Genomic DNA, 26,802 nt, shown 5'->3' with positions numbered 1-26,802 from the left:
AGCCAGGAAGAGGGAAGCCACCATTCTTGGTCCAAGTAGGGCAGGGAGGACCAAGCTTCAGCTCAGCCAGCCCTTCCTCAAGAGGACAGGGCTCTAGCCTGGGGCGGGGGGGCAGCGGCAGGGGTGGTGTAGACCCACACAGGCCTTCCCTCACCGACAGGATCTGGTCCCCTTTCCGCAGCTCCCCGCTGAGGTCAGCAGGGCCGCCGGCAAGGATGAAGGAGATGAAGATGCCTTCGCCATCCTCGCCACCCACGATGTTGAAGCCTAGGCCTGTGGAGCCCCGGTGGATCACGATTCGCCTCGGTTCTCGGGGAATGTCTTCCTCCCCAAGCAGGTCTTTGGCTACAGGGGAGTACCGCCGAGGGGAAGTGGGGGTCATGGCTGTGGGGTAGTCGGTGCCCAGGTAACTGCTGTGACTTATCTCGTTGTCCAGATGTTGGGAATAAGCTGAGGGAAGAGGGAGAGATGAGACGGAAATGCTAGAAGGGCAACAGTGCCCCAGACCCACCCTCCTCAGAGGCAGTGAAAAGCCAGACTCCACAAACAGGAGGTTGTTTTGCCACAAATGCTTGGTGAGGTAGTCAAGGGGACATCATCAGATCCAGCAACAACAGGGGTCAATAATTTAGAGGAGGCGTCAGAGGCCGGCTCTCCTAGGAGACGATGGACTCGAAGGTTCTAGCAAAGTCAAAGGGAAGTATTATTGTCGTGCTTTCGGGCTTGTCTTCTGGTCGATGTGACTTTTAGATCTTTCAATCCATAAAATTCCTCTCCTTCCCTCCCCCCTCGGCCATTTGTTTGTGACAAATCTAGGTCATTTGTCTAAAACGTTTTCCCGTACGCGATGAGGGAAATTCTAACAGAGAAATCCCTGCTTATACCCAGCCCTGTGGTCTTGCAAACATGAACCCCTGCGTCAGATCTCCTGGGCTTGGTGCAAAGGCTCGAACAGAGGTGAATTCAACGTGTAAACCTATTTCCTGGGTAGTGCTGTGTCACTACAGGATGCAGTACCTGGCTGTTCTCCTTTCAATCACTGGGACATTCAGGTGTCACCAATCTGAAGTGCCTGTCAGCCCTTCATCTCAGCTCTTACAGTTTTTATTGGCAGTGGTACCTGGTTTTAATATTCACCAGGGACTGCAAAATGTTGATATTCTATTTCTTTTTCCTGGGGTTAAAAATTAGTGGGTATTCTATTGAAGAAAAAAAAAAAACTGTTCTACCTGCTTAGAATGGTTGCTCAGGCCTATAAGCCCAGCACATGGGAGGCTGAAGCAAGAGGATTTCCACAAACACGATACCAACCTGGGTTATATAGTGACATTCTGTCTCAAACCTTTCCAGTACCCTAAGGTAACTTGTACAGGAGAGGACAAATGTGCTGAGAACTGAACCCAGGACCTTGCTCATCTCCACAAGCACTGCACTGAGTTACACACTCACTCAAATTCCACTTCAGCAGGGCGTGGTGGCGCATGCCTTTAACCCCAGCACTCGGGAGGCAGAGGTAGGAGGACCACAAGTTCCAAGACACCCCGATATTACATAGTGAATTTCAGGTCAGCCTGGGCTAGAGTAAGACCCTACCTTGAAAAACCAAGAAAAAAAAAATCCCTAAAACCAAACTATGTATAATCAAGTAGATTTGTTTGTTTGTTTGTTTGTTTAATGAGGTAGGGTCTTATTCTAGCCCAGGCTGACCTGGAATTCACTATGTAGTCTCAGGGTGGCCTCAAACCCACAATGATCCTCCTACCTCTGCCTCCCTAATGCTGGGATTAAAGGCATGTGCCACCACGCCTGCCAGTTTTGTTTTGTTTTGGGGGGGGTGGGAGGGTTCGAGGTAGGGTCTCACTCTAGCTCAGGCTGACCTGGAATTCACTCTGTAGTCTCAGGGTGGCCTTGAACTCATGACAATCCTCCTACCTCTGCCTCCCAAGTGCTGGGATTAAAGGTGTGCACCACCACGCCCAGCTCTTGGTTTCTATTTTCAAGTCAGGGTCTCACCACATTGTCATGCCCATTCTGAGCTGAAGCAATTCTCCTGCCTCAGCCCAAGCTGAGACTACACATGTTCACTACCATGCCTGGACTTCCAGTTTTGTTTTGTTTTGTTTTTTGTTTGTTTTGCTTTGTTTTCAAAGGTAGGGTCTTGCTCTAGTTCAGGCTGACCTGGAACTCACTCTGTAGTTCTAGGCTGGCATCAAGCTCACAGTGATCCTCCTACCTCTGCCTTCCAAGTGCGAGAATTAAAGGTATGACCCAGACCTGGGGAGATGGCTTAGCAGTTAAGGCGAAGCCTAAGAGCTATTGTTCAGTTCTCCACGTCCCACATAGCCAGATGTACAGTGACCCAAAATCACACAATGTCGCACATGCACACAAGGAGGTGCACATGTCTGGAGTTCATTCACAGTGGCTAAAGGCCGTGGTGTGCCCATTCTCTCTCCCTTTCTGCCTCTTTCTCTCTCTCAAAATAAATGAACTAAAAAGATATGAGTCACCAGGCCCAGCATTCCTTACACATTTTTTGACTAAGATTTGGAACCATTGGGCTGAAGAGATGGCTTAGTGGTTAAGGTGCTTGTATGCGAAGCTTAAGGACTCAGGTTCAATTCCCTTGTACCCATGTAAGCCAGATGCATGTGGTTGGTGCATGCAGTAACTAGAGGCTAGAGGCCCTGGTGCATCCATTCATTCTATATCTTCCTCTTTCCCTCTTTCTCAAAAAAAAGAAAAAAATATACATATATGGTTTGGAATCATCCCTCCTTTTTCCAACCCAAATTCCTTTTGGTGTCTAAAAATAATAGCATAATTAATAAAATATTTTTTAAAAGTAAAGGTCAGGGCTGGAGAGATGGCTTGGTGGTTAAGGCACTTGCCTGCAAAGCCAAAGAACCCAGGTTCAATTCCCCAGGACCCACATAAGCCAGATTCACAAGGTGATGCATGCATCCGGAGTTCATTTGTAGCGGCTGGAGGCCCTAGTGCACCCATTTTTTCTCTCTCTCTCTCACTCACACTCTCTATTTACCTCTTTCTCCCTCTCTCTCAAATAAATAAATAATTTTTACAAAAGTAACAGTCAGACTCACTAGTGCTAGAGAGATGACTCAGGTTAAAGGTGTTGCTTGTAAAGCCAGATGGCCTAGGTTTGATTCCCCAGTACCTATGTATAGCCAGACCACAAAGTGGCATATGAATCTGGAGTTCATTTGCAGTGGCAGAGGCCCTGGAACACCCATATACACTCTCTCTCAAATACATAAAAAGTGTTTTACAAGCAAGAGCCTTTAAGCACTGAGCGCTCTTCCAGCCCCATAAAATATTTTTTAAAATAAAGATTAAAAAACAGCCTGGGAGCTGGTATTGGTGGCGCATGCCTTTAATCCCAGCACTCGGGAGGCAGAGGTAGGAGGATTGCCATGAGTTCAAGGTCACCCTGAGATGACAGAGTTAATTCCAGGTCAGCCTGGACCAGAGTGAGACCCTACCTCGAAAAAACAAAAAAAACAAAAAAAAACAAAAAAAACAGCCTGGAAAAAAAAACAAAAAACAGCCTGTGGGCTAGAGATGGCTCAGTGGTTAAGCACTTGCCTGTGAAGCCTAAGGTTCCCAGTTCGAGGCTCGATTCCCCAGGACCCACGTTAGCCAGATGCACAAGGGGACACACATGTCTGGAGTTCGTTTGCAGTGGCTGGACGCCCTGGTGTGCCCGTTCTCTCTCTCTCTCTCTCTCTCTCTCTCTCTCTCTCTCTCCCCCTCTCTCTCTGTGTCCCAGATAAATAAAAATAAAATTTAAAAAAATTAAATACATGTATCATAGGGCAGGTAGCCAAGTGTGGTAGAGCATGCCTTTAATCCCAGCACTCGGGAGGCAGAGGTAGGAGGACCATGAGTTCAAGGCCATCCTGAGACTACATAGTGAATTCCAGGTCAGCCTGAGCTAGAGTTTAACTCTACCTCAAAAAAATAATAATTTTTAAAATATGAGGGCTGGGATTCTGCATGCAATTCAATGGGAGAAAGAGAAAACACCAGTGAAGATACTCAACAGTGGACACTCCAAGCCTTATATTTGGCCAGCCAGACCAAATGAGCCAATGGGTGCATGTCATGGTGGAAACCAACTGCCCTCTAATTGTACTGGAGGCCCGCTCTATGGGAGGTTATACATCCCTGATACTGAAAACATAAAACAAGGATAGTCATGAGCCCTAGGAGTATAACATCTGCTGCTGTCTGGCTAAATGTATATACTTTACTTATCAAACTTCCCAGTAAGTACTTCTCTTAATGTTCATACACATATATTAATGCTACTCTCACTTTTGGTAGAGAATCTTCTCTTTTCAGATGGCAGTGACCTTGGGTTGACTCAGAAGGCATCATGGTGCTGGAAAGAAGTGACAGGAGTGCTCAGTACTGCAATATCTCTATCACACCTCCCAAGGTTCAGGGTCCATTGTGGAAGAGGTGGTGGAAAGAATGTAAGAGCCAAAGGAAGGGTAGGACTCTTTACAACATGCTCCTCCAGACACAAAATGGCCTGGATATCCATGACGTCATAGTGCCTGACACTTACCTACACAAGACCATCATAAGAGGAGAAAAAGATCATGACATCAAAATAAAAGAGAGACTGATTGAGATGGGGAGAGGATATGATGGAGAGTGGAGTTTCAAAGGGGAAAGTGGGGGGAGGGAGGGTGTTACAATGGGATATTTTTTATAATCATGGAAGTTGTTAATAAAAAAAATGAGGGCTGGAGAAATTGCTTAGTGGTTAAGGTACTTGCCTGCAAAGGCAAAGGACCCAGGTTCAATTCCCCAGGACTCATATAAGTCAGATGCACAAGGGGGCGCACACATCTGGAGTTCTAGTTCATTTGTAGTGGCTGGAGGCCCTGGCATGCCCATTCTCTCTCTCTCTGTCTCTCCCTGCCTATTTTTCTCTCTCTTTCAAATAAATAAAGAAAAACATATATGTTTTAAATACGAGGGCTGGAGAAATTGTGGTGGTTAAGGCACCTGCCTGCAAAGCCGCACGACCTGGGTCCATTTCCTCAGTACCCACGTTAACCAGCTTCACAAACTGGCGCATGCATCTGGGGTTTCTTTGCAGTAGCTGTAGGTTTTGGTGCATCCATACTCTCTGTCTCTTTCTCTCTGTCTGTCTGTATCCCTCTGCTTGCAAATAAATAAATAACTTTTTTTGTTTTGTTTTGTCAAGGTAGGGTCTCACACTAGCTTAGGCTGACCTGGAATTCACTATGTCATCTCAGGGTGGCCTCGAACTCACAGCAATCCTCCTACTTCTGCCTCCCAAGTGCTGGGATTATAGGCATGTGCCACCATGCCCCACCCAAATATTTTAAAATATTTTTTAAAATTTTTTATTTATTTGAGAGGGAGAAAGAGGCAGAGAAAGAAAGAGACATAGAGAATGGGTGCGACAGGGCTTCCAGCCACTGCAAACAAATTCCAGATGCATGCGCCATCTGGCTTACGTGGGTCCTGGGGAATCAAATGGAGGTCATTTGGCTTTGGAGAGATGGCTTAAGGTTAAGGTGCTTGCCTAGGAAGCCTAAGGACCCATGTTCAACTCTCCATATCCCACATAAGCCAGACACACAAAGGTGAGGCAAGAGCAAGATTCCACATGCCCACTAGGTGGAGCAAGAGTCTAGAGTTCAATTGCAGTAGCTGAGGCCCTGGCTAATTCTCTCTCCCTCTGTCACTCTCTCTCTGAAAAAAATAAAAAAATAATTTTAATGTACCTGTAGGGCTGGGAATATAGTTCAACTGGTACAATGCCTGCCTAGCATGCATGAAGGCCTGGGTTCCATCCCCAACTCTTCCTAAGCTGGGTGTGGTGACACACATCTGTAATCCCAGTTTGTGGGTTGGTGGGAAGCTGGAGGAGTAGATCAAGGTTATCTTGGTCTACATAGTGAGTTCAAGGCCATCCTGGACTACATAATGAGACTGTCTGAGGGTGGGTGGAGTAACCACTTACACTAAATAGCAAGAACTGTCAGGTATGGTGGTCACATTGTGTTTTTTTTGTTTTGTTTTGTTTTTTGATGGTCACATCTTTAATCCCAGCACTCGGGAGGCTGAGGTAGGAGGATTTCCATGTGTTTGAAGCCAGCTAGGGCTACAGAGTGAATTCCATCCATGTCAGCCTGGACTAGAGTGAGGTCTTTCTCAAATGAAGTACACAGGTGAAGGCCAACCAGAAAGTTGTCCTCCGACCTCTACACATGCCATGGGACATGTGAATCTACATCCACAGGAACAACATACACACCCCCAAATAAATAGATAAGTAATAAAAATGTTGTTTTCACCAGTGGGTGACCTTTAATCCTGGCGAGCAAGAGTATCACTATGAGTTTAAGGTTAGCCTGGACCTGAGTGAGAGACCTTGTCTCAAAAAACTTTAAAAAAATTTTTTTTTTTTTTTTTTTTTAGTTTTTGGTTTTTCAAGGTAGGGTCTTGCTCTAGCCCAGGTTGACCTTGAATTCACTATGTAGTCTCAGGGTGGCCCTGAACTCATGGCGATCCTCCTACCTCTGCCTCCCGAGTGCTGGGATTGAAGGGGTGCACCACCACGCTCCACTAATAAGCTTTTCTTGACTGTTCACCTCTCCTGACGCCTGAGCCTCTGGGTCCCTGCTCTGCTAGGCCTTCCCCCGTCGGGAATGGGGGAGAGTGGGACAGTACACCCTGCTCCCCATGGCCTCTCTGCACTTCCTTTCCTTTTTTTCATTCTTTTTATATTTTATTTTATTTATTTATTAGAGAGACAGAGAGAATGAGCATGCCAGGACCTCCAGCCACTGCAAACAAACTTCAGTTGCATGCGACCCCTTGTACATCTGACTAACGTGGGATCTGGGAAATTGAACCTGGGTTCTTAGGCTTTGAAGGCAAGCACATTAACTGCTAAGCCATCTCTCCAGTCCTTCTTTCCTTTTATTAATCTAAAAAGTCTCTCTAAACCTTAAAAAAAATGCCAAGCATGGTGGTGCACACTTTTAATCCCAGCACTTGGGAGGCAGAAGTAGGAGAATCACCATGAGTTTGAGATCACCCTGAGACTACATAGTGAATTCCAGGTCAGCTTGGGCTCCAGGTCAGCTTGGGCTACAGTGAGACCCTACCTCAAAACAAACAAATGTCTGAAGCCAGGCTTGGTAGATTTCCACTTGTAATCTTAGCACTCAGGAGGGTGAAGTAGGGCAATTTCCATGAGCATGAGGCTAGCTTAGCTATACAGTGAATACCAAGCCAGCCTTAAATTTCAGTCTCAAAAAAAAGTAAAAGAGCAGGTGTGGTGGTGCACACCTTTAATCCCCGCACTGGGGAGGCAGAGGTAGGAGGACTGCTGTGAGTTCAAGGCCACCCTGAGACTACACAGTGAATTCCAGGTCAGCCTAGACTAGAGTAAAACCATACCTCAAAAAGCCAAAAAATAAAAACAACAAAAAAAAAACAAAAAGTAAGAGAATGGGCTGGGGAGATGATTCAGAGGTTAAAGGTGCTTGCTCGAAAAACCTGCTAGCCTGGGTGCAATTCCCTAGCACCCACATAGTCAGATACACAAAGGAGCACATGCATCTGGAGTTTGTTACTAGTGGCAGGAGGCCCTGGCATGCCCATTCATTCTCATTCTCTCTTTCAAATAAGTAACTTTTTAAAAGTAAAAATATGAGTGTGGTGGCACAAACCTTTAATCCCAGCACTTTGCAGGCAGTGGTAGGAGGATCACCATGAGTTTGAGGGCACTCTGAGACTACATAGTGAATTCCAGGTCAGACTGGTCTAGATTGAGACCCTACCTTGAAGGAAAGGAAAAAAAAAAAAAAAAAAAATCCTAGGCCAGCCTAGGTTACATGCAAGAACTTGCCTCAAAAAAAGAAAATAATAATGTGGAAAGTCAACTGATGAAATTCAACATCTATTTTCAAATGAAAACTTTTAGTAAACTAGAAGCAGAGGTGCTTTTTGTAATACAATGAATACTTACTAGCAACCAACAGCAGACATTAGGAGCTGTATAAGGGCTTCTCCATGTCGGTGCTGCTGACACTTTGGAATTTCCAGGTTTTTCCCCCCAGAAGTACTATGGATGGAACCTAGGGTACACATACTGGGAAAGTGCTGGACCATTGAATTACATCCCCAGACCCCAAAGAATTTCTGTCTCCGTTATTTTATTATATATATATATATTTTTTTTTGAGGTAGAGTCTTACTGTAGCCCAGGCTGACCTATAATTCACTATGTAGTCTTAGGCTGGCCTCAAACTCACAGCGATCTTCCTACCTCTGCCTCCCAAGTACTGGGGTTAAAGGTGTGCGCCACCATGCCCAGCAAAATGTGACACCCAGGCTGGCCTCAAACTCATGACCCTCTTGCCGCTGCTCTTCCAGAAGTTTCCTACCGGAGTGCGCCACAACAGCTGGCTGCCCTGGAATTTTGAACCCTCCTACCGCAGCCTCCAGAGTGCTGAATTTATAGGTATAGACCACCATACCCATTCTCACATCAGTTTTTAATATAGTGTACTACTATGTTAAGCTAATATAAAACTTTGGTTTTCAGAAACAAATCTTATCTTGTGACAATTCTGTCCTGTGACTATGCCGCTGTGTTTGGGTTCTTACTAGGGCATAATTATCTGCTCAGGAGCAAACCTGGCCTTTACTTCCCTTCCTTCATGTTATCTTTGTGACTGTGAATCACCACTATAAAGTGAGCTGTGGAGTGTTCTGTGTTTTCCTATACTGTTTTGTTTTTGGGTTTCTTTGACAGGGTAATCCAGGCTGGACTGGTACTTGCTACACAGCCATAAGGATGGCCTTAAATACCTAATCCTCATGCCTCTACCTCTCAAGTGTTGGGATTACAGGTGTGCACCACCACACCCAGCTCTTTTGCTATACTCGTGGGGAAAAAAAAATACATATATATATATATATGAGTCACCTGTCCCCTGAGGATCTGATCAAAGAAGCCAGAAACAATGGTTTTGGCTAGGGGAGTATGAATGAACTTTTTAAATGTTTCTGTGGTGACTGACTTTTCCATATTTTCTTTCCAACTACCACAAGAATTACAGATTGTGGCCATTTCATCAGAATACGATAGAGTAAGACCACAGGGGTGCCACAGGATTGCACATCTTGGGGTTACTGAGATGGGGCTCTCACAGGCTGTGATGTCTGGGGGAGCATAGCTGTCACTCAGGTAGGCGTTGCTGGGCTTGGCCACCTTTAGGTAGACCACGTCGTACGTGTTCTTCAAGGCTGCCACGGCGTCCTCATGCATGACGTCCTCTAGCCCCACGCTGTTCACCTGGGGCCAAGGGAAGCAGGGCTCAGACGGAAGAAGGTGGCCAGGACCCCGGGCTCACAGGGGAGACCCAGGTCGGGGCTAGAAATGGGAATGGAGCAGGTCCTCACCGCCAGGATCTTGTCTCCAATCTGCAACCTCCCATCCTTGTGGGCAGCACCTCCTTCAATGATCTTCGTTACATAGATGCTGTTATCTCCAGGGATGTGCTGGTTCCCCACACCCCCTGCGATACTGAAGCCAAGTCCTAGGTGCCAAGGAGGGCAGAGGTGGCTGCCTAAGTGTCTGGGAAGCAAGCCTTGGGGCGGGCAGGCAGGCAGGCAGGCAGGACGGGTGGAACAGAAATGGGCTAGTACCTTTAGGCCCCTTGATGAGCTTGATCTCCATGACCTTCTCAGCAGGGGGTTTCCGGCGCATGACGTACAGGCGCACGATGGAGCCGGCCTCTTTGAGGGCCTCCACCGCCGCTGAGTGGGTCACCTCCCGCACATCCACTTCATTTACAAACAGGATGCTGTCGTTGACCCTGGGAACAACGAGGTGGGCCTGAGCCAGGAGCTTCCTACTGCCCTGGCCCTCCCTTTCCAGTGCTCTGCCTTCCTAGCCCCTTTCTCCTCTCCCCACCTGAGGCGGCCGTCCTGGGCCGCGGCCCCGCCAGGAATGATCTTGGTGATGAAAATGGATGGGTCATCACCGATGTGGGGGTTGTCAGTGCCACCTGCGATGCTGAAGCCCAGACCTGAGTTACCCTGGGAAGAAGGAGGGCCAGAGGGTCAGCTCCCCTGACTGCCCAATTCTGCCAAGGCAAGTGGGGAAGGGAACGGATTAGAAAACTGCAGCCAGGGTACAGAGTGACATGGTTAAGGGTCTGGCCACCTAGGAAATATGGACATGGAGAGACAAGCACCAGCAAGAGCCAGGGCACCTTGGGCAGAGGACCCGGCTCACCCTTTCCAATGTGATCTCCTCGTATTCCATCTCCCCCTCGGTTCCGTTCACCTGCAACTCCAGCACGGGACAAACACAAAAACAGTGAACTAGACATTCCAGCATGACCCATGCCCTCCCTCTCTCTCTCTCTCCTGCAGGGCCCCGCCCTCAAATCTAAACAACTTACATATCCTGGGGCTTCTAGAGTGTCAGTGTTGACAATCACAGGGGGAGAATTGGCCTGTGACGAGAGACAGAAAGCGAAAGCTGCCTGAGCCTTGGCTCCAGAGGGAGTCCACAGCCAAAGGTGAGGCTTCCTTTTCAGCCAGCCAGTCCCACTCAGCCACCCATGGGACACCCTCAAGGACCCAGCGTCAATCTACACCACACACACACACACACACACACACACACACGCACGCACACGCACACGCACACGCATGGATGTAACTCTGCCCGGCCCAGGTCCTTGCATGTGAAGGAAGTGTATGAGAAGCGGGAAGGGAGAGACGACAGCCAGACGGATTGCGGAGAAGCAGATGGTAAAAAGTGGGGAAAGGGGGAGTATGATGGGGGAGCTTCTCACCGGATGTAACACCACGGGGTGTTACATGCCTTATGTGCTACGCACATACGCCCCGGGGCTCATGTCCACCAGGTCCTGCTATCCTTTGGGAAGCCCTCCTTCCTGTCTGTATCCCTCACGTTTACCCAGGTATCTTTTATAATCCTCACCCAGATCTGTTCCTCACCTTCGCACACATTTGCTCTAAACCCTGTGCCCTGAGAATCCGGGGTTTCCCCAGCTGCAGGTCTCTCCCTCCCTCTCACACACCCGCCAACCAATCCACCCCTTCCTCCAGGGACCACGTTGCCTAGCAACGGTAGCTAAGACCAGCCAAGGCATGGGGAGACCCACCTCCTGGAGGCCTGGTCGCCAGGACAACAGGGGGGGATGGGGCGTGGCCTAAGGCCCGCCAGACTCCGAAGCACAGAAGTGCGCTGAGGGTCCCGCCTCTGATGTACTGGACCCCACCACCCGCTAGCCAGGCCACGGGGAGGCCAGGACTAAGAGGTCTGTGGGCGCAGTACATCCCAGATAACCTGCCTTTTTCTCTCCTTTGCGTCCCTCACTCTACGCAGTGAAAAGGACGTCAAGAAGGGGGCGTGGTGAAAGACATCCGGGACCTACCACCTAGCCGGCTCATCAGGCGGGAAAGGGTTAAAGCGAGGCCTGCCCAGATCCCTGACGTCAGTGGCCTCGCTGCGGTCTGGCCTCCACGCTCGGGAGGGGCCAACTTTAGGCCTGTCCTTCGGGCTTCCCCAATTGCCAGGGCAACCGAAGCCACGTCTCTATGGCAATGAGGTGAGGTTGTCAAGAGATTCCTTCCGGGGTCCCCAATCTATTTCCTCCTTAAACAAATGTTTGGAGACCAAGGATGAGGATTTCCCAGTCCTCTTCATAAGGAATACTTCCTCTCGGAAGGGGTACCTCCGCTCTCCTGCTGCGGCTTCTCAACCCTAGAAACTGCCAGCCACTTCCATGTGCTGTAATATCTTTCATACCCATTAATCTAGTCATACGTCATCCATCCTCCCCTCAAATCACAGTAAATGCTGTTGTTCAGCCAAAAGCCACTGTCTGCTGAAATCTCACCCACAAATTCATCTTCCATGGCACCGACCATCCTCAATTCCCATCCTTATATTACAGCCACCCCCACACCCAATCCTTCCCCAACCATTTCACCTTATCACTACGCCCTCCCCACACCCTCCATCTAGTTCCCTAGCCCTAGCCTTTAATTTCTAAAGTCCTTCAACTTTTCTTCCCTGTCCCAGACTCCAGACCCCTCTCCTAACCTCACCAGTGCTCCATCTCTACACAGAGTGATCTTCACCCTCCTCCCTTGCCTTACCTTTAACTCAAGATGCTAGCCCTAACTCACAATCCTTTGCGATTCTCACCACTCCCCAGCTCCCTGCGACGTGGGGGACCCCCTGTCCTGCAGTCCTGGGACTTGACACCTTCACCCCTGGCCTCAGCCAGCATGCTCCCCCACCAGCTTCCTGGGCGCTGGCCCCAGCACTCCCTGGCGCTGCACTAACCAACCCTTTCCTGTCTTCCACCTCTCCAGGGACACAATCGTCCCATCTTTCAAAAGGTATCTGGGATCTCCCTTAATACCCTGCAGGCACAGAGTTGCACACAAATACTCTGCACGACCCCCATTTTAGGGTCTCACTTTCGTTCTTCTCAACCAGCTCAACGCGCAGCCCAGTTTCAGTCTCATCCCCGGCTGTCCCAGGCCCGAGGCTCCGTTCCCTTTCCGCCTCCCTTCCACTCCTCGCCTGTGGACTCTGAGCCCCGGAGCCTTCCTTGCCTCATCCCTTGGCACAAAACCTTCTCCCCATTTTCTTAGTGAACTGTCATCCTCTCTTCCTGAAGTATCCCACCTCTCTGGTCCCTCAGTACCCCCTCAGTTTCATAGCTTGAGTAATACTCTCGTTCCTCCCTATATTGTGTCCCCAGAAAAGGAGACTGAGGAACAGCAGGCTAGGAAATGGAAGGTCTTTGAAAAAGGGAAGGTGTACTGAATACAAAGGAGGACAGGGGAAACAGGTGGCCACATTTGATAATGAAGAAAGGGGGACTGGAAGAAGATATGGGGGAGGTGACTCCAAGAGAAAGAAAAGACAGGTGACCAGGGAGGGATGAAACTAGGAAAGAGGGAACTGGCAGACAGCGGGACAGGACAGACCGATCAAGCCAGGACAGGATTGATCAGGCCTTGATCAGGCCGCAGAGGCCCAAGCTGGGGATGGGGAGAGGGGGAAGGAGATGCATGCGTGGGAGGAAGAGAGAGACAGCATCAAGAACCAGCCAGCCAGCCAGCGGGGAGGGAAAGGCCAGGCCGAGGAGGGGGAGGGAGCAGGGGAGAGAAAAGGCTGGGGCAGGGGAAGAAGCAAAAAGACCCCACGGACTAGCCGGGAGGCTCAGGCCAGCCAGATGGAGAGAGAGCCGGAGACTCCGCACCAGAGAGCCAGGCCCAGAGGCTGACGTGGGGGAAGTGGTGGGGAAGGGATGGGAGCAAGTGAGGGCAGCAGGCGCTGCGAGCAGGGAAAACGAAGCGGAGGTTGGGGGTGTGAAGAAAGACGAGGGCCCTGGCACTGGGGGCAGGGGCTCCCGGAGGGAGCCCCACATCTCAACACAAGGCGCCCAGGCGCACACACTCTCGGGTCCGCACCCACTTATGCTTGCCGGCCTAATTCTCCGCGAGACCAAAGTGTCTCCACCCGTCACCCCCACTCGCCAAGCACCCCCTCTCTCAAGTCCCAGGAGCCACCCCCAGTCTTCCCCCACCCCAGCATACACACACACACACACACACACACACACACACGCACACACAAGCAAGCGCGCGCACAGCTCTTGCACTACTGGCCCTCGGGGATCGCTGCAGCTCCGAGCTCCGGGGGCCGCACTGGGGGGCCCCCACCGGGGGTCGCCCACCTTGAGGGGGAGGGGCGTGGCCCACGACCCGGTGCCGGGCCGTGAGGTGGGGCGAGTTTCTCCCGGCCACGTGCACCAGCTTGGGGGCGTTTACCTGGTTGGGGAGGTGGGCCGGGCTGTGCTCCAGAGGGGGCGTGTCTTCATCTTGGTAGCGGTATTTCTGGGGACGGGGACCAGGCGTCACTGGGCCAGCCCCGGCCTCCAGCTCCCGACGGCTGGCCGGCCGCCGCCGCTTCCCCCAGCCGGTGCTGCGAAGAGCCCTGGGGCCTGCCGGCTCCGCCCCCTCCCTCCCCTCCAGCCCATTGGCTTCCCTCTCTCCTCCAGCCCCGGCCCCAAGCCTCTCACCTTCCCGGAAGGACCCCCTCCACCCCCAGCTCCCATTCTTCACCATCCTAGGGCTCCCCGTACCCCGCTTATCTTTAGCCTCGGCTTCTTCTCCCCTTTCCAAGGCCTTCCACCTTCCACTCCATCCTTCACGAGTTCTAAGCCCCTCCCTGTCCGTTGTACCCTCATTTATCTCCAACTTCTCCACTTCCCTACTCCACTTAACGCCCCTGCTCTGCACCCCACTTTCATCACCTCAGGTTTTTCATGACAGCTTCTCCCCCATGAGCAACTGGCTGTTGCCCAGGGTGTGACCCAGTCAGGTCCTCAACTGAAGGGCACTGGCCATCAGCTGTCCCAGGCAGGACAGGACCAAGCCTTCCCCACTCCTCCTTCACTGGCCTCACGGGTTCCCAAGTAGTCAGCTAAAGGGCTTCAGCGGATAGGCGGATAATCTGGATGTACTAGATGGGATGGGGGGAGGAAACGAGCAGAGGCCGTAGGGCTTAGGAGGGGCAGGAATGGGTGCCAGGCCCTCTAACTGGAGAAAGGGATAACCACGTTGGACCTCAGAACACCTCTGCTCTCTCTGGTACTGAAAGGCCCAACATGTCCCCCGACTCCCTGCCCAGTTAACCAGCTGCCATGTCAACTGCCTCCTGTGCTGGTTTTAGTAGAAACTTCAGGAAATGAGATTAACAGGAGGTGGGGGGGGGGCAGGCAGAGGCAACAGCGAATGGCAGTAAGCCGCCTGGCTCTTTCTGCCCTCCTGTAGCCCTCTCCTGCAGAGTTGACCCCACAGACAGAACTGTCACAACTCCAGACTCAGGAGACAGGAGAATACAGGGCTCCCCTAGGTACCGAATAAGACAAAGTTTCTGAGAAGCTGAGAGTACCTATTGACTATTAGTTGCATGGAAGAGAGCTTATCAAAGTCAATGCCTGATATTGAAAGTATGATTCTGGGGGCTTGAGAGATGGCTTAGTGGTTCAGGCATATGTCTGCGAAGCCTTAAGGACCCAGGTTCAATTCTCCAGGTCCCACATAAGCCAGATAGATGCACATGGTAGCACATGCTTCTAGAGTTCGTTTGCAGTGGCTGGAGGCTCTGGGTGCCCCCCCACCTCTCTCTCTCTGTCTCAAGCAAACAAACAAAATAGATACATGAAATGTGTAAAAGACTTTAAAAAAAGAAAAAATATGATTCTGAACATTCTAAGGATAATGAATTAAGGTTGAGGATGTAACCAACTTTTCTGTAGACTAAGAACACACTGAGCCAGATGTGGTGGCGCACGTCTCTAATCCCTGCACTTGAGAGGCAGAGGTAGGAGGATCTCGGTGAGTTTGAGGCCAGCCTGAGACTACATAGGGAATTCCAGGTCAGCCTGGGCTAGAGGGACACAAAACAACAACAACAAAAAAAAAACAAGAAGAAGAAGTCGACTCAACTCAGGACACGGAGGCAATGAGGGATAAAAGGCTCCCTAACATATTTAAAGAGTTAAAAGAAAATTTGCAGAGGTAGAAGGATCGCTGTGAGTTTGAGACCACCCTGAGACTACATAGTGAATTCCAGGTCAGCCTGAGCTAGAGTAAGATCCTACATCAAAAAGCCAAAAATAAAAATAAATTAAAAAAATTGATTTAAGCCGGGCGTGGTGGTGCACACCATTAATCCTGGCACTCGGAAGGCAGAGGGAGGAGGATCACTGTGAGTATAAGGCTACCCTGAGACTACATAATTAATTCCAGGTCAGCCTGGACCAGAGTGAGACCCTACCTTGAAAAAACAAAACAAAACTATATAGAAAGAGATTTATTTGCAAAGTGAGTGAGAGAGAGAGAGAATGGATGCACCAGGGCCTCTAGCCACTCCAAATCAACTCCAGATGCATACACCACTTTGTGCATCTGGCTTTACGTGGGTACTGGAGATTCAAAACCAGGACATTAGACATTGCAGGTAAGCACCTTAATGGCTGAGCCATCTCTCCAGCCCTGAAGAATCTTAAAGAAGAAGCTGGGTGTGGTGGTTCATGCCTTAAATCCCAGTACTCAAGAGGCTGAGGTAGGGGGATTTCCACGAGTTTGTCTGGGCTACAGTGAGACCTTGCCTTAATCTCAGCATTCAGGAAGCAGAGGTAGGAGGGTCACTGTGAGTTCAAGGCCACCCTGAGTACACAGTAAGTTCCAGGTCACCCTGGGAGACCCTACCTCCAAAAAAAAGGGGTGCTGGAGAGATTGCTCAGTGGTTAAAGAGCTTGCCTGCAAAGTCTAAAGACCTGAGTTCAATTCCCCAATACCCATGTAAAGCCAAATGCACAAACTGGCACATGCACATGGAGTTTGTTTACAGCAGCTGGAAGCCCTGGAATGCTCATTCTCTCTCCTCTCTCTGCTTGCAAATAAATAATAAATTAATTAATATTTTTTAAAAAGGAGAGGGAAATTGGGGTTCTCCACGTCTGGGACACAGAAGGAGAGAATCCTGAAATGTAGGTGTCAGCATTATGGGAGGAAGGGCACTAGAGGAGCGCAGACAAAGCAGGCCTCTTCAAAGGCTGGGCCGTCATGGATTACCAGTTCTGAATGAAAAGGTGGCGATCACAGCCTGGCCACTGCACAAACTGAGCGACCGTGCCCCCAAACTGGAAAAGTCTCACAAAACTGCCCCCAATGCCCTGCAACATAAATCACGTAGGACCAAAACTTACAGCCCCAAGTTTTGGAGACTAGGGAGAATTTGAACTCAATGTCCCTTCGTCTTTAACTCACTGAGAAGCTTTCTCAATGGCATGAAGAGCTCAGATGTGCCAAGACAACGGTAGCATAAATGGGACCAGTTACCATTCAGTCTAAACAGGAAAATCTATCACAGTGACTCCCCAGATCTCCCTGCCCTAGCCCGGTGGGGGGGGGGGGTGTTGTATCTGCCATTAAGGAAAAAGGCTTTGGGGACTGAGAGGCAATATGTGGGAAACGGGGAACACAAAATGAAGAACCAAAGTTCTCAAAATGTGACTAACAGAGATTTTACATGTGTTGTGGGGCGGCTGGAAGGGTTAGGAAGTGGGGGTCAGCAACCATGAAACTGGAGGTGGGACAGTCAGCACCCCCGGTCCCGGATTCCAAGAGAGCTAAAGCAGAAGAGAAAAGAGAACCCTCTCCTTGAACCCACTGGGATTTAGGGCCCCTGCTAGCACCATATTCTATCGGAGCATGCCTGCAGCCCCAATATATTAGGGCTCAAAACAAGTAAAGGCCTGGTTGAACCACAGCTGAAGTTGTTCCTCCTCCCTTCCCCTCACCTCCAAAGTCCTAGCTTCACAGAATGACCTGGAACCAAGGCTTGCACCCCTAAAATAGAGGGGGTGTGGGTTTCAGTAACAACAGGGGCGACCTTACTGCACCAGTATGCGGGAAGTTACAACCCAGAGACCCCAGGCAAGCAGAGGGAACAGGGGGAAAGAGGGGCAGCACTTGAAGCTCGCAGCCTGCTATTTGGGGGTCCCGGAAGAGGGGAACGGGCTGGATCCCCATACCGCAGCACGTACCACGCAGAGACACATGGAGGCGAATCTGTTCCGAGCCGACATGGAGAAGGGGAGGGGGGACTATGGGGAGGGGAAAAGGTGGGACAGCAAGGGTCCCGGGATGGGGGAGGGGGAGGGGCAGAGGGGCGGGGGCTGCGGCTCCGGCGACTAGAGCTGCGGCCAGAGGGAGGGGTGATGGCGCCTGCGCAGTATGGGAGAGCGTCATGATGGGAAAAAGGGGTGCGGAGAGACCCTCTTAGCCACCAACTTCCCTGGCTCCAGCTGTTTTTATTTGGGCTTTATCTTCCACAGTATACTCTTATTTTGGCCCCCTTACAAATGGAGACACTTCTAAAATACAGCAATTTATGTTTCCGGTTATCAGGGATCCCTTATTTCACCTAATTCTCCAGCACCTCCAAATCATCAGGCTTCTAACCTTCCCCAAACCTCACTGAACAGCTTACCAATGCTGTCCTCTCACCCTACAGGGAAGGCACCAGCCTTTTGCTCTCACTTCTAGGAGCCCCCTCCCCCAGGATCCTCCTGAGCCCCACCCCAACGGTTCCTGTGAAACTGCATCCTTCAGATCTCCAGACATCTACTTGCCCAGTTAGTCCTCTGCAGTCCAGCCCCACCCCATAACCTGCCAGTGCTTCTGCCAGAGTTTAGAGGGTGGGAAAATGGCTCAGTGCTTAAACGTGCTTGTTTGCAAAGCCTGCTGGTCAGGGTTCATTTCCCCAGTTCCCAATGCAAAGCCAGATGGACAAAGTGATGTATACGTCTGGAGTTCGTTTGCAGTGGCAAGAACTGCATGCCCAGTCATTCATTTTCATCCTCATTCTTTCTGGGTCTGTTTCTGTCTCTCCCATCTTTCTTCTCTCAAATTTTATGTGTGTACACACACACACACACACACACACACACACACACATATGTATGTATGTATGACAGTTAAAGAATCACAGATTCAGCCAGATGTGCTGGTGCATGACTTTAATCCCAACACACAGGAGACAGAGGTAGGAGGATTGCCATGAGTTTGAGGCCATCCTGAGAATACAGAGTGAACTCCAAGTCAGCCTGTGCTAGAGTGAGACCCTACCTCGAAAAACCAAGCCAAAACAAACAAACAAACAAAAATCACAGGACCTTATTGTGTCCTCAAATTAATATGCTCCTGCAGCCATCGTTTCTAAGGCCTATCTGTTCCCCAGTCCACTTATACAGACCTTAAAATTAGTGGAAGTATTCTCTTGCACTAGTAAAAACGTCCAAATAAAAGTCTTCAGATTTGTTTGTTGTCCCTTGTCCAAATCACTGAACTGAATGACACTCTGGACATTCTAATTTTCCACCACCAAAACCTCACCAGAACTCAAAAATCTACCTTCCAACTTCAACTGCAATATTTTCAGAGTGCTCCCAAACTACTTTTACTTCACATTAAAACATTTCTCTCTCTCTCTCTGTCATACACGCACGCATGCGCGCATACACACACACACACACACACACACACACACACACACACACACACGGTCTCATGCAGCTTAGATTGGCCCCAAATTCACTATGCAGCCGAGGCTGACTTGAACTCCTGACCCTAGTGTCTCCACTTAGTTCCCAAGTGTTGGGATAACAGGTGTACACCACCATGCTTGGTTCTAGGCTTTAAAAAAATATTTTTAAATATTTATTTATTTGAGAGAGAGAGGGAAAGAACTAGACAGGTAGAGAAAGAGACACAGAGAGAGAATGGGCATGCCAGGGCCTCCAGCCACTGTAAACGAACTGCAGATGCATGCATCCCCTTGTGCATCTGGCTTATGTGGGTCCTGGGGAATTGAACCTGGGTCCTTTGGCTTTGCAGGGAAGCCTCTTAACCACTAGGCAATCTCTCCAGCCATAGACTTTTTTTAAACCCCTCAAATTCATAAATCATTCCCTTTTCAGGCTGTCCTCACGCCATGATTCTGCATTACATTGCTCCCAAATATATCTTCTCTACACCAAGGCTCAAAATACATTCATCAACGTAAGATCTGGCCTGCAGTTTACAAGCGACCCATAAATCTTCCAAAACACCCAAACTGACTGCCTCGGGTCTTTTTAGAAGCTTCCATTCTCTTCCCAACAAATGACCCTGAAAACCTCTATGCCAAATATTCAGCCACTGAATGCCCACCTTCCAGCTCTTAAAATTCAATGACGCGCCTCCCCAATTCAGCTGCCTATCCAAAGCAAAATGCCCACCCAAGGGAAAAGGCACAACTTCCCTATAATCTTGCCCTTGGATCAGCATCTGTCAGATAGACCCCCAAGATGATCCCCAGGGTCCTAGTTTCTTATCTGCATAGAATACATGGGTCCTTGGAGAGGGCCAGTGCGGAATGGGCAGTACTCAGAATTCCTTTCTAGAACAGAAAATGCATGGGGCCTGCTCCTCCACCAGTAGGCGCTATGACACATTAAGACCCTCCACCCCCATCTCCTATTTCCTTTTTCCCTCCATTTTCCGTTTCCCCGTTGCATGGCAACGCAGCAATCAAGGACTTTACCGTCGCCTAGCAACCGTCTCCCTGGAATATAGAGCTGAGGTAGGAGGGGGTGCTTCTGATGAAATCTGAACAGGCCTCCATCTTAGGAAAACTGGGACGTCAGATCACTGCCTCCCGGATTCTCCTTTCCAGAGACCCCCGCCCCCCGCCCCGCCCCCGCAGTTACTTGGACGGCGGCCACTCCAACTCAGTCTCCTTTGCGCACAGGGACCACGCCCCGCCCTCCCGGGCCAGGCCCGCCTCATTCCGGTGTGTTAGCCCAGCCCCACCCCTTTCAGAGGGTTGTCGCCCGCCCCCTCCGGAGGAGTACGCCAGGCCACGCCCACCCGGCGGAGACCATGCCTCCGTCCGCTTCCCGCCCATTAGCTCCCCCAGCCTCGCCCACACTGTCCTTCCGCCACGCCCCAGATGGCCAATGAATGAGACTGGCTGGCCACACTGCCACGCCCCCCGGCGTTGGGCTTTGCCCAATAAGGACCACCCGGGATGGGGGGCGTTTAACTGCTTCGCCTCCCCATGCAAATACCCCCATCTCTTTGCCCACTTCCCCCCCCCGCCCTCCATTTGTTCTGCTCCGCCCCTCGCCACCCTCGCCCTGCCCTCGAGCCCGCCACGCAACTTCAGTCGTCGCTGGTTACCATGGCAACGGCGGCAGCAGCGCGGGGAGAAGGGGGAGGGACGGGGGCGGAGTGGGAGAAAGCTCAGACACCGAGATGCCGGCAGAGACTCGGGCACCGAGCTCAGAAGGTGCAGTGGCGGCTGTAAAGCGGGGTTCCAGAATGCACGCGGTGAGCACATAGTAGGCATTCATTTAAACGTGCCTCGGGTTACTGCGGAGGAGTCTGCAAATGCAGGCCCGGAAACGGGAAAGCCGTCAAACCCAGCGGAGAGCTCCAAGACCACAAAGCATGAGCGCTCCAGTCCCACCCAGCCTTTTCAGAGGACAGGAACCATGTGCCCCCTGCTGGTTCCTCTTGGGCTACTCTCGGCTGCCCTGGATGGAGAGACCGAACCCCAACTCCCAAGAGCCCTTAGGAGAGCAACACTCTAGCACTAAGGGATGTCGAGCCTGGGGCCTTATGGGAGTTGGAGTCCCCTCATCCCAAGGCTGACAAGTTTACTGGCCATCGAATGTAGCAGGCAAGCTTAGGTCTCCACGCCTCGGTGAAACCAGGATGCACGTTGCTCTCTGCAAGCCTCCTTCCCTGAGGGGTGCTCAAGCAAGGGCTCCATCGAACAAGTAGAAGTCTGAAGGTGGGAAATGAATAGAGCCACCCACCTAGAATAACTAGGTGCAGGCAGGCCCCTCACCCTTACTGGCATTCTCGTCTTTGCATGTCGGAAGCACAACCCACACATTCCATTGGCTTCCTACATACACCTGGACCCAGGTGACCACAGCCAGAAAGCCAAGGCCAAGGAACAGGATAGAGTACAGGTTCGCACAGACACTGAGAGAGGGCAAGAACTGAGGCACAAAAATCTACTACGGGGTGCAGGGTGGGGGTGGGAGACGACCGCCTGGAAGAAAGTCTAAAGCCCACAGAATAAAGAAAAGTAAGTAGCCCAAAGAAGACGGGGCGAGGGAGCCAAACCTACAAGTCTTCACCCCCTCACACACACACACTCTCTTCCAGTCATCCCCACACGTGCACAACGCATGTGTGTACATATGTGTGAGTTTGTGGTAGGGAACATGTGTGTCCTCAGCTCCCTCAGTTCCCACTAAATATAACCCCCTCCCCAGCCTGTGACTCACCCGGACCCCGCCTCCCCCGGCCCCCACTTCCTGTCCCACCCCCCAGCCCCCAGCTGCCTGCCACCCGCCCAAACCTCCCTCTACACACCAGGCACCCAGTTTGCCAGTCCCGGAGTCTGAGAGCCAAAGACCCAAGTATTCGACATTCTACTAGGGTTAGGCCGGTCATCCAAGCTCTCCTAATGGTACCCCTGTACCCTTGTGTAGATCCCACTGAGCCAGCACTGCCTCCTCCTCCACCTTTCACCCCAACAGCCTCCTCACCCCTTAAAGCCAAGGCCCCTTATATCCATGTTTCCTGCCCAACCTTTGATCCCAACTATCCCAGATAAGAGTGTTCTCTGCTCTTCCTTTTTCATGACCAGGGCTACACACAGAGTAGGAGATTGGACACCCGCCTGGGACACCCCAAAATCTGACACGGTCCACATGGTCCCCCTGCGTAAATCCCCTCTCTTCCCAAACCTCAACCTTCTCAGGAGCTGACAATCTCAGCTGTAGTAACCTTCTAGCTCCCATGGGAGTAACTCAAACCCTAACCTCACCTGGTCCAGTGTCTCAGGTAATCGTGTCAGGCCCCCAGGCCTGTGACAAGTCCCAGCTCCCTTGTTCAGTCCATATAATTAAGCCCTAAATGAACAGCCCCCTTTCCCTGAAGTCGAGAGCACCCCGAATATACCTACCACAAGATGCTTGTTCTATAGCCGAAAGGCTTACCCCTTTCGCTGCTACCTGATAACCCCCAACTAGCCAAACACTCTCAAGCTGTAACCTTTATCTTCATGCCAAGAGCGCCCCAAAATTGGACAAGGCACCTGGAAGCCAGCTTTTCCCCCAGGAGGGAACCCACACACATAGCCCACCTTTTCACATACAGAAGCAGGGCTCCCATGTGAGCCAGGCTTCTCAGATTTCCCTCAAGTAAAGTGGGTGAACCCCAAAACCCACTAAGCATCTCCATGCACCAAATTCTCCATTTCTCCCTAGGTACAAAGGGATCATTCCAGGAGGCACCTGTGGCCAAATCCAGTGTTTTCTCAGATGTGAACCCCAAAACTGAATTGTGACCCCCTCAATACATCTTACTTCTGATGCTCTGACTCCAGGGCCTCCAGCCCCAGATAAGGCCTAGCTAACCCCTTCCCACAAATTCATCACCTCCCCACAGTTTGCACCCCCATCATGCTTACCTTGGTGGTCACTATACAGAGACAGTCCATGTTGGGGGGCCTGGCCGCGGCGGCGGGTAAGGGGCTCTGACTTCATTGGAGTTTTGTTCCTCCCCTCGGTGGGTTCTCACCCCTCCCCCCTCCGCACCCCACTTTTGCAGGGGGGGCCAGGATGGGGGGAGGGGTGAGAGGGGAAGGAGGGGGTTGGAGAAGGGAAGGGTAAGGGAGCGTGGGAGGGAGGGGAAGGAGCCCTAAAAGGGGCTCCCCAGTGAAGGGGAGGGGGCTTGGGGCGCACACCCCAATTCTCAGGAGGGGCAGGGGCACCGGGGGCTGGCAGCCCCGGAGTCCGGGGGCTGGGGCATGAGCTGGGGTGGGGGAGGGGAACTGGATTTCGGGAAGCCCCGGGATAGGTGGGGGTCTTGCCCAACGGCCAGGGGCTAGAGGCCGTGGCGAGGGAGTGGGGGGGGGGGGGGCTGGAGACGGCAGCGGCCGAGGGAGCCGAGGAGCCGAGGAGGGAAGGGGAGAGAGGAGGAGAGAGGAAGCAGGGGAGGGAGGGAGGGAGCTAGGAGCCAGAATGGGGGGGGCTGCCTTGGCAGGGTTAACTCCTTCGCTGCTGGCAGGAACCCGGATAATGAGAAAGGAGACAGAAGCGCGAGCAGAGAGGCCCTAAGGCAAACATGGAGCCCTGGCCAGCCTCCAGTCATGACAGCGAGGACCACGACCCCAGTGGATTTCACTTCTTGCAGGAGGAAACGCCCACACTGGGGCTGGGAGCATCCGTGGCTAATACTGGAGGAAGGCCATGGCAGGGGTAGAGTGTGGGAGAGGGGCTGGCAACAGGAAATCCTGGGGGGCCTTCTTCTCCCCTAGGATTCACAGGAGGGAATCTGAAAAGTAATTATGTCCCCGACACGGACGGATGCTTTAGTGATGAAATTGGGACAGGGGAAGACAGGAGAATGGGGGACAGGGCTGGCTGACCACAGAAAGTACATTCTCAGTGCTCCCAACCCCTCAGCCTTTGACTCAGGATTTTTGTCACCGAGGCTCCCAAGCCTTAGTTTAATATTAGCAAGATTTCATGCACCCTTCTGGTCCTGCCCCCTCCCTCAGGAAGCCAGACACCCACCCTCACCTCCTTACCTGACTCTCTGAGATGGAAGCTTCATAATAGTCCAGGATGTCTATCACAAGAGCAAAATCAAGTCATCACCCCAACCCTAGGCCTCTCTGGCCACCCCTGGTGCCATAGTTTGTTTGTCAAGGCTACTGGGTCCTGATGGAGGACGCAGTGGGGATGACCCTACGGGGATGACCCTACAGAGAGCCCCCGCTTAAGCCAAATGTTCTGCAGGCTCCCAGAGTTCGTTCAGTACTTGCCCCTCACAAGCCCAGGCCAGCCCCTTCCACAACACTGGGGTAACTCACCCAGCAAGGCCTGAAAGAGGTCACTGTGCAGCACTGTGAGGAGAGGAGGTGCCCACCGCAATAGTGGGGGGGCCAGGAGCCAGAGGGCTGACCTCGGGGCTAGTAAGAAGCAAGTGACAGAAGATTGGGACAAGGGTGACACACAATCACCTCAGCTTCCCAGGCCTTACCCCGGCCACCCTAGACCTTACAGAAAGAATTTGGGGAGAAAAATCATGGTGTTCCAGCCCCCCACCCCATGTCACAGACCCAAACTTTCCTTCTACAAAGACCCCTGTTTTTCACCTCTTGGTCTCTGGGACATCTCTTCTCTCACTTTAATCTCCCTAATCCGCCAGGATCAGAGCTGAGCTGTCTTCTCCCCACCCGGTTGTAGCTGACAGGTAAAGCAGGCAACCTCTGAACAGCCAGAGTCCCTATTCTTGCTTCACCAGGCATCACTACTGCTCTGCTCCACAGACCTTGCCTTTCCCCTTGCCAAAGCCAAGCATACTGTAGGCATATATTCCTGCCGGGCATGGTGACACACACCTTTAACCCCAGCACTCAGGAGACAGAGGTAGGAGGATCACCGTGAGCTCGAGGCCACCCTGAGACTACAGAGTGAATTCCAGGTCAGCCTGGACTAGAGTGAGACCCTACCTCAAAAAAAAAAAAAAAAAAAAAGAACAGGTCTCTTCTGAGGAGGCTGCAGCAACTCAAGAATTGAGCTGAGCTCTTTCTATTTGCAGACATGACCCCAGTGGGGGTACAGAAAGAGTGGTACAGCCAGGTGTGGTGGCACATGCCTTCGATCCAAGAGCTCTGGAGGCAGAGGTAGGAGGAGCACTGTGAGTTCGAGGCCAGCCTGGGACTATAGTGATTTCTAGGACAACCTGGACTAGAGTGAAACTCTACCTAAAAAAATGGGGGGTTGGGTGGGCTGGAGAGATGGCTTAGCAGTTAAGGCGCTTGCCTGCAAAGCCCAAGGACCCAGGTTCGATTTTCCAGGTCCCATGTAAACCAGATACACATAGTGGCACATGCTTCTGGAGTTTGTTTGCAGTGGCTAGAGGCCCTGGTGTACCCGTTCTCTCTTTCCGTCTTTAATACATTAAAATAAAAGAAGTATTTAAAAAAAAAAAAGGAGGCCAGGTGTGGTGGTGCATGCATTTAATCCCTACACTCAGGAGGAAGAGGCAGGAGGATCACCATGACTTCAATGCCACCCTGAGAATACAGAATGAATTCCAGGTTAGTTTGGACTAAAGAGACCCTACCTCGAAGAAAAAAAAGGGGGGTGGGGAGAAAAATGGGTATAAATTTCTTGGTATTTACTTTTTATTTTGTGTTTTTTTTTCAAGGCAAGGCCTTACTCTAGCCCAGGCTGACCTGGAATTCACTATGTAGTCTCAGGCTGGCCTCGAACTCACAGTGATCCACCTACCTCTGCCTCCTGAGTGCTGGGATTAAAGATGTGCATCACCATGCCCAGCCCCTGTTTCTTTTAATTTAATTTTTATTTATGAGAGAAAGAAAATGGTTATTTCAGAACCTCTAGGCACTGCAAATGAACTCCAGATGCATGCATCATCATGTGCATCTGGCTTACATGGGTTCTGGGGACTCGAACCCGGATCCTTAGTCTTCATAAGCAAGTGACTTAAACCATCTCTCCAGTCCTCTCTTCTTCTTGAGTGCTAGGCTTAAAGGCACACTCCACCGTGACTGGCGAGGATTCTTTTTTTTTTTTTTTTTCTTTCTTATTTTGGTTTTTCAAGGTAGATTTCACTCTAGCTCAGGCTGACCTGGAATTCACTATGTAGTCTCAGGGTGGCCTTGAACTCCCGGCAACCCTCCTACCTCAGCCTCCTACTGGGATTAAAGGCATGTGCCACCTCTCCTGGCTCTGTGTTTTTTTTAAGTTTTTATTTATTTATTAGACAGAAACAGAGAAAGAGTGAGAGAATGGGCACACCAGGGCTGCTAGCCAAACAAACTCCAGATACTTATACCACCATGTGCATCTGAGTTTTATGTAAGACCTGCAGAATCAAACCTGGCTCCTAAGGCTTCGAAGACAAGCACCTTAATTGCTAAGCCATCTCTCCAGCCCTAGCTCTTTTTGTTGTATTTTTGAGGTAGGGTCTCACTAGCTCAGGCTGACCTGGAATTCAGTATGCAGTCTCAGACTAGCGAACTCATAGCAATACTCCTACCTCTGCCTC

At 51.0% G+C, this 26,802-nt stretch overlaps 1 protein-coding gene across 11 annotated transcripts in view; it reads right to left on the bottom strand.

Moving 5' to 3' along the window:
• Dlg4 (discs large MAGUK scaffold protein 4) overlaps window positions 1-23,694 on the bottom strand; it is a 29,539-nt gene extending 5,845 nt beyond the window's left edge. Inside the window, exons 1-9 of one of the 11 annotated variants that reach the window (XM_004669261.2) lie at window positions 23,189-23,694; window positions 13,912-13,977; window positions 10,491-10,544; window positions 10,322-10,378; window positions 9,998-10,122; window positions 9,730-9,899; window positions 9,484-9,620; window positions 9,232-9,376; window positions 155-450 (exon numbers count right to left, since the gene is read on the bottom strand). In XM_004669261.2, the coding sequence (XP_004669318.1) occupies window positions 155-450; window positions 9,232-9,376; window positions 9,484-9,620; window positions 9,730-9,899; window positions 9,998-10,122; window positions 10,322-10,378; window positions 10,491-10,544; window positions 13,912-13,977; window positions 23,189-23,218 (1,080 nt within the window). In that variant the 5' untranslated portion in view covers window positions 23,219-23,694. Of the gene's footprint in view, window positions 1-154; window positions 451-9,231; window positions 9,377-9,483; window positions 9,621-9,729; window positions 9,900-9,997; window positions 10,123-10,321; window positions 10,382-10,490; window positions 10,545-11,222; window positions 11,360-13,911; window positions 13,978-20,239; window positions 20,371-23,188 lie in introns of those variants that run through there. The other 10 variants (XM_004669260.2, XM_045130805.1, XM_045130812.1 and 7 more) reach the window with 10 other exon arrangements.
• Between the last annotated feature and the right edge of the window lie 3,108 nt (window positions 23,695-26,802).

Source organism: Jaculus jaculus, chromosome 12 (genome assembly GCF_020740685.1).
Source record: "Jaculus jaculus isolate mJacJac1 chromosome 12, mJacJac1.mat.Y.cur, whole genome shotgun sequence".
Lineage (NCBI taxonomy): Eukaryota > Metazoa > Chordata > Mammalia > Rodentia > Dipodidae > Jaculus > Jaculus jaculus.
This window is presented reverse-complemented; position numbering and strand designations above follow the sequence as displayed.